The sequence below is a fragment of the Uloborus diversus genome, chromosome 4, assembly GCF_026930045.1.
Source record: "Uloborus diversus isolate 005 chromosome 4, Udiv.v.3.1, whole genome shotgun sequence".
NCBI classification, from domain to species: Eukaryota; Metazoa; Arthropoda; class Arachnida; order Araneae; family Uloboridae; genus Uloborus; species Uloborus diversus.
The window spans coordinates 176,141,911-176,149,409 of record NC_072734.1 but is presented as its reverse complement, the minus strand read 5'-3'; the positions used below and the strand labels follow the sequence as shown (position 1 = coordinate 176,149,409).

Here is a 7,499-nt window from a genome sequence, read left to right as displayed (position 1 = left end):
CCTACCTAGGATGTTATCTTTAAACGCGTTTTATTCAAAACTTGAAAATGTCCACTTACATCCCTTTGCTTCTCACTGCCTGACTGCCTCATATGAAGAAGGTTAAAAAAAAAACAGGACAATCATCATATTTCTAAGAAAATTTCATTAATAATATGAAACTTCTACGTAGATACTAACAACAATGAAAGATTTGTAACCTATAGGGGTGACTGGGGATACTTGATCCCCACTTAAGTTTTCAATTTTTTTCTCTGTTACAAATTATCAGTTTTTAAAAACAAAGTTGCGTAAACAATGGTAATTTTTTTCCCTCTATCTGACACTATTTTTTTAGTCGAAAGAACACAGACAATTTTGGTAAAATAATTTTTTTAATGTTTTTGTAAAGGGATCATGTATCCCCACATCAAGGGATACATGAGGTCTTCATGGGGGATACTTGATCCCACTGAGAAAATTCATAGAGTTAATTAAATCAGCAATTTAGCTTTGAATTTTAGTTTTCTATATAATGTTTCTAAAACTAACGATATTTCTAATTTTCTTTCTTGAGTGATAATAATATGAACACAAAAATAACATTGTTTTAAACTCGACTAGGAAATTTGTGTAAAAATGTACACAACTTTATTGAACATCTGATGCTTTTGATCAGTTACTAATTCTCCAATACAATTGTAAACAATTTATTTTATGAATAAATCTAACAACCTTTTTTAAAAGTAACGCTTATTTGCTTCCTGTATTTCAATAATAAAATTAAGAATTTTATCACTTGATTTTTTAACACATATTTGTGGAATTTTCTTGGGTTGTATTTTATGGAAAAAACGGAAGCTCAAAAAGAAGAAAAAGAGAGAGAGAGAGAGTTAAAGCAAAGCAAAAATGGCAAGAAAATAAAAACAAAATGAATGGAAAAAAGCAGCAGAGCGTATGCGAATCAGGGTTCGAAAATATCATGATATTTTCGAAAATGTCGAATATATCCGATATTTTGATAAATATCGGATATTTTGATATATATCCGATATTTTCAAGTAGCACAAACTTAAGTCTTCAAAATAGTAAATTCATCCTCAAATCACTTTATTTTCTTGTATTATAACCACAATATGTAGACTTAAAATTGAGGTTTCTTTCATTATTTATGTCTAATATTTCATTTTACATATCTATCAATTTCAATAGAGTTAATTTAGCATTAGATGTTTTACTCATTTTTCTTCTGAAAGTTACTTTCACAGTAATATGATTCAGAAATAAATAATATGCATTAGTCGGTGCATAGTCATAAGACATTTTCTTTTTTTCTGAGCTATGTTTAATATTTAAGTAGGCGCTTTTAATATGTAGTAAAATACTTACATTACTAATAGTTTTATGAATATAAAATACAAGTAAAAAGGGAACATTATATTACTTTGATGTTTGATTATATGATGTATTAATACATCAAAAAAGTATAGTACATAACTTTTTGGTTATTTTTAATAATAAATGAACAAAATTATTATGATTAATATCCTTTTTGCATTGAAAATACAGTGGTTAAAAAAATAAACATCGAAAATATCAAAATATCATATTTTCAAAATAAATATCGGATATATATCGTGATATATATCATGATATATATTGACTGATATATATCGGCGAACTCTGATGCGAATATTGCGACAAAAAAAGATAAATTAATAAATAAAGACAGAAATAAAAAAAAAAGATTTAAAAAAAAAATCAAAAAGATTGAAGAGTCAAAAATTAGGTCAGGAGGTGAGAATCATTTGCAGGGAAGCTAGTTAGCTAACTTTGTGTAGAGTTGTAAAATTATGCAACTTCACCTTTTTCAACATGCAAAGATTACGGAAAGATTCAAAAAGCATACTCTTCCAAATATTCACAGGAAAAAAATAGGCTCTTATATATTATCTTGCTAAATAATAATAATAATAATAATAATATTAATGGAATTACTGTGGCAGAAGTGAAAGTCAAAAATGTTCCTGGAAGAATACTTTTTGCGAAAACAAACCACTCCCCCCCCCCCCCAAAAAAAAAAAATTGAATTAATTTAGCTATTTCATTTATTATTTTTTATTTACTTCTCGAAACAAAATTTTTTTTCACATCGTATTAAAAAACGATGTGAAAACGATCGAATACAAAACATACACTGCATAAAGTAAGACAAAACAACGTTAGAAGAAGCACAAATTTGTAAATTACAGCAAATTTGTGCTTCTTCTAACGTTGTTTTGTCTTACTTTACTGTTCAGCACAAAGGTATTTATTTATCATACACTGCATATTTTGAATAAAAGCGTTTTTGTTTGCTAAAGAAGTAATACATACTGAAATCAGAGGAGAGAAGACAGAGCTGCAGAATACATTAAACTCCATGGTTTTGAATTCAACGGAACGTAATATCGTGATTCGTTCATCAATTCTTCTTTCATGGAATTACTAATTAACAGTTAAAATTTAAAAAAAAATGTGTAGACGTGCCTAGAACCTACAAGAGCCATTTCAATCAAGGAATATTTGCGAAATAATAGATTTCTTTTTATAAAAAATGCTAAATAAAAAAAATCACATGGTAGTTTCTTTGCAAAACCATGGCATTAATGGAAACGGCATGTAGTATCAAAACTTCACCTCAACTGTATCATTAAGAACAAATCAGTAACTGCTTTAAAATTCGCAAAAAAATAGTTTCTGAATTTTTTAGTAAAACTTATGAGTAATGAAGCTATGATTTTCTAAATTTTACTATTTTGCAATTAAAATGTAAATGAATTTACAAAAACTCAAATGAGGTACGGGTTTATTTAATAACCTTGCCCTCGTGTTATAATCATGTTTCTGATCAAAACTCATTTTATAGCATCTTGGTGATTATGGTGATATTATATTGGATTTGGTATTTAATTCACTAGATATTTTACGTCCACATTCAAAGCATATTAGTGCGTAATATTTATAAGTGATCCCAAAAAAGCAATTAAAAATAAAGCCATGAAAGCCCTGTAATAAACTATTGTATGTGGGATTGGAGAGGAGTGTACTAATCAATTTCCGGATTCGGGGCCACTCCAAATGTTATTTCTGTATCCGCCCCTGCATGTAGGGACATCGGCGTAACCCGGATCCGGAGCCCTGCCAAGGGAGGTGCAAGCTTAGGCGCACTAAGATAATGGTTTTTATACCCCACCAGATCTTTCATTTTTCCTATGCGAAACAAAGACTAGAAACTGCTGCTCTTACCCATCTTCCTTCAAATTTTTCATACTAAGCTTCAGGGTTAGAATTCGTTTCCCAATATTTTTACAGAATTAAGGTCAATTTTAGGTAATCCTTGGTGACGTCAAAGGGTTGAGGATGGGGGGGGGGGGTCTCCTTTGGAAATGTTGCACAATTTAAGGCCTGAAAATCTGAAAATGCTTTTTTCACTTTTTTTCTCTGTTCCGTGACATTAAGGGCTTATCCTGGAAATTTATTGACATTGAGTCATTAGAACTAAAATTTCGTGCTCTCTTTGTTGATGCTAGTAGAAGTGGTCGGAGATTCCGAGTTCCCCCAATTATTTTTGGAGACGCTACACATAGGAAGGTTTATGCTATTTTTGGTCAGGTGTGGAGGAGAGACAGTTAAGGAGCAAAGCAGCTCTTCTCAAGAACATTTTCGAAATTAAATCCTGAAAGGCAATTTTAAAATATTTTTCGTGCGACTAGGGCGACTAGGAAGGATATCGTGGGGATCAGTGGTTCTCCTCTAAAGAAGAACAGTTGCTCCTGCCTGCTAACCCCCCCCCCTTTTTTACTACGCCTATGCTTCAGGATTATTTCTTTTTCAGAACCGTATAACTTGCATCATGGCTCAGTTAAAGAAGCAAGTTAAGAGCAGGGCCGCAGAGAGTCAAGGCGGGCTCTTTGTCAGTTATGTCGCCGGGAACCTCCCGCCCCCGCTCCAAAAAAAGAAGAAAAATAATAAAAGAAAGGGACAAAAGAATAGAAAAAAGGCGGAAAAAATAAAAAAAGGGGGGGGGAATCAAAACTACTTACTAGAAAACAATTAACTCTACTTTAAGTGCTACCACAGGAAATATCAAAAAAGTAAATTTTACTTAATCTTTACGTTTTCTGTTCTTTGGAGTCACCCTCCCACATTTTTTTCTTTCTTATTCCTTTCTTTTTTTCTTCTACTCCTTCCTTCTTTTCTTTCTTTCTTTTATTTGCGTCAGTGTAGCCGGTCAGCGTGAGGCCCGGGCACCTAGTTTCCGACTAGGCAGAAATAGCCTCTCATTGGGCCTAATTAAGAGAAAGAGGGGATAGCGCCCCCGTTTCTTCTATGGTGGCTGAATGTGAATCTTATTCAGACTTTCTTCGGGATTTTGCTTAGTCTTGGCTACTTATGTGAACTAATTATTGTGAATTAGTGACACTAAAAATAGAGGTTTGATATTCTCAGAAAACAGCAAAGCCTTTATGGGAGAGTTATTGTGATAGAAACACAAGAGGAACGGGAGCGGCCAGTGCCTGATTACTGCACAGGCCAACTAAGCATGGACCTGGGGCCCCATCTTCCTAAGGGGCCCCAAATTACTTAAATAACTATGCATAGCATATGATAAATACATGTATTTTCAAAATATTATGACTTGTTAATTGGAATAAAAACTTGCTTAAAGGAGAAGTTTTATTTATTCTGCCAGAAACAAATTTAGGGTGTCACAATTATGAAGGGTCATAAAGGGGATTCAGAATGCATATGATAAATGATTCATACAAAATTCTGTGATGGACAAAAAAGCCCCCAAAATGCATTCCGACGGGCCCCAATCCTGTAAATCAACCACTGACTTCCGCTATAGGGTCTTCAGGGGGGCTCCAAATTATTGTGGGCCAAGGGCCTCATTTTTAGTTAGTCGGGCTCTGGGAGGGGCAGTTTTCTTTGACTCGCAATATTTTTGCTATTCAGAGTTTAGAGTTTCAAATTGAGTTAAAAATTATATAAGATATTTTACTATGCGAAGTCTTTCGCTCCTCGCCCTCCTAAATGATGGACCTTCATTGCTGCAGAACGAGAATTTCTCTTTCCGTAGCATGGTTCAGGCTTAATGGTGACCCGCCTTGTTTTCGCTCAACTGCAGAGTAGCGCGGTTTGGTGTCCATAGGATTTTATTAACCGTTATTTCTATCGAAACGCTCCTGATTAGTAACTACTCACTGGTTAACCGCGGTCGACCGGTTGCTCTATGCGAACACAAGCCAAGCGCTCTGAGTTAACCAGTTGCTCTATTCGAACAGAACCAAAATGAATCTAAGAAGAGAAGAGACTTTTAAGAAAGTACTCTTCTTACTTTTTCACCTCACCCTCTAATGTAATATAGTGTAAACTTTATTAGGCGCGAAAGGGCGAAAATGCAGAATTCAACGTCAGAGGAAAATTTAACATTTTAGAGAATTTATGTATTCTCAAAAGTAAAAATAAACAAACAAGAATCGCTGTTTTCTTTTTCAAAACTGTTTGGTTTAGTAATTGGTAGTTTTATAATGTCTGAATCTGAAAGTTTAGAGTTCGCCATGAAAAAGATCGAGCTAGCAAGATTAGATGACTCTGATCTTCAGCCAACTGTGCAGGCTTTATCCGTTAATTTCGAAAAAGATTTGTGTTTTCTTCACATGACTCAAGACATTTTGAACCATATGAAGGAAGGGCAAGTCCTGACTATTCGCGGGGAATTGAATGATCAGGCTGTCATTTGTACCAGTTCTGAAACATACGAACTTAAAGATGCAGAAACGTCAAATTCCTTGATGTTGGTTCCTGAATTGATTTGGCCGGAAGAAGACCAAGGAGGGCCAATGAGGTTAGTACCTCAGAAAATAACTGGTATTTTCCATGATTATTACGAGATGCGGCGCGTGAAACCGAGTTTTAAAAAACTAAGAAATATTTTGGATCAAAGCGCATTTAAGGGAAAAGAGTATGAATCAGAAATAGATCATGGTAAATACACATTTGGTGATTTGTTGGATATTATACAATCCAGCGAAAAAGAACTCGAAAGCGCTCTAGAAGAAATGCAAACCTGTGTTATTGATGGTTTCATGCGTATTTTAGATTTTGATTACAAATTCAATGTTGTCAGTTCGGTTATAAATGTCATTGAATCTAATTCAATACCCATTGATAAAATTGACAAGGAAGTTGTTATTTCTTCCTTAGAAGATTTAGAGCCAAGAGTTATTTTAGAAACTTTTTTCTTATGGTTTGCCAACTCATCAGATGAAAATGGGCAGACATTGTTTGCTTTGAAGGAAGATGCTATTTGCAGACTCTATGGGGAACTTTTATTGCGTGTAGCCGGAAAGTTCCATCTGGAGGAGTTTATGGAGAGTTGGCAAAAAAGTGTGCCCGAAGGATTAAAATGTTCACTTGAACATTTGAAAGGCCTAGCTCTTACCGATTTAACCTGTTCGCCTACAGTTATCTTTCATTTTCCTTACCTTGAAATGCCAGAAAACATTGCTGAAAGATTTATTAAATTGTTTAAAGTCAAAACAAAATGGACTTATGAAGAAATAGTTCCATATCTAGAGGATAGAGTTCATTCTTTAAGTGAAGTTAAAGCTCTCCTTGTAAAGTATACTAGAGAATCAACTAAAGATGGTATTAAATTGTATTCTTCTAAATGGTAAAATGTGGTAAGTCTCTGCACAAGAATGTGTCATATTTGTACTGACTTTATACAAAGTTTAAAATTTGAGGATATACAGAGAGTATTATAGAAGTGGGTTGGATAAACTGAAATGAAAATTCATTATAAAAATTAAACTGACTAAAGTTGATTGTAATCAGATATTTGTTTCCACTACTTGTGTGTTTTTCCGCCTTTTTCTTTTTGTGTGTGTGTTTTATCATATTTTATTAAACAAGCTTTTTCTTTTGGAAATATTGTATAAAATAATAAATTTGGAAAAATTAAATATTTTATGCTTTATTGGTATCTACAATGTTAACTTAATATATTTTGTTCTTTTTCCTGCTCTGGGTACAATTTTCAGTTCTTTTTCTTGCTCTGGGTACAATTTTCAAACAACGGGAGAAAATTGCCATTTTCTCTACTATGCTAACTTTGTAACAGTAGCAAGTTTATTCTAAAAAACTTTGTCTTCTTTCTGGTGAGCCAGGCAGTGTTGCAACCAAAAACTTCCAAGAAGGCTGAGTATACTATTTTTTCGAAAATGTTTCATCTAAGAGAAGAAACGAATGTGCCTTTGGAAAACAAAGGGTAATTTTAAGTAAGAGTTGGGGGAAAATGGTAGTTTCTTTTTTAAAAACACTTATACTAAAAATTTTCGATAGTTGCAGATTGTTGATCAGTTAACCACATTCGACACCTCCTATTTTTTTAATTCCTGCTCTCTCCTTTTTCCTAGACAGTTAAAAAATTACGAAAGTCTTCAAAATGCTCGGCTTCAAAAGCCCCTCCG

General features: G+C 33.4%; 1 protein-coding gene across 1 annotated transcript; it reads left to right on the top strand.

Annotated features, from left to right (window-relative positions):
- The first annotated feature begins 5,447 nt into the window (after positions 1 to 5,447).
- Positions 5,448 to 6,896, top strand: LOC129220456 (sister chromatid cohesion protein DCC1-like). The gene has a single exon (XM_054854876.1). The coding sequence runs from the start codon at positions 5,556 to 5,558 to the stop codon at positions 6,702 to 6,704; it is 1,149 nt and encodes a 382-aa protein (XP_054710851.1). The 5' UTR covers positions 5,448 to 5,555; the 3' UTR covers positions 6,705 to 6,896.
- Positions 6,897 to 7,499: the final 603 nt, after the last annotated feature.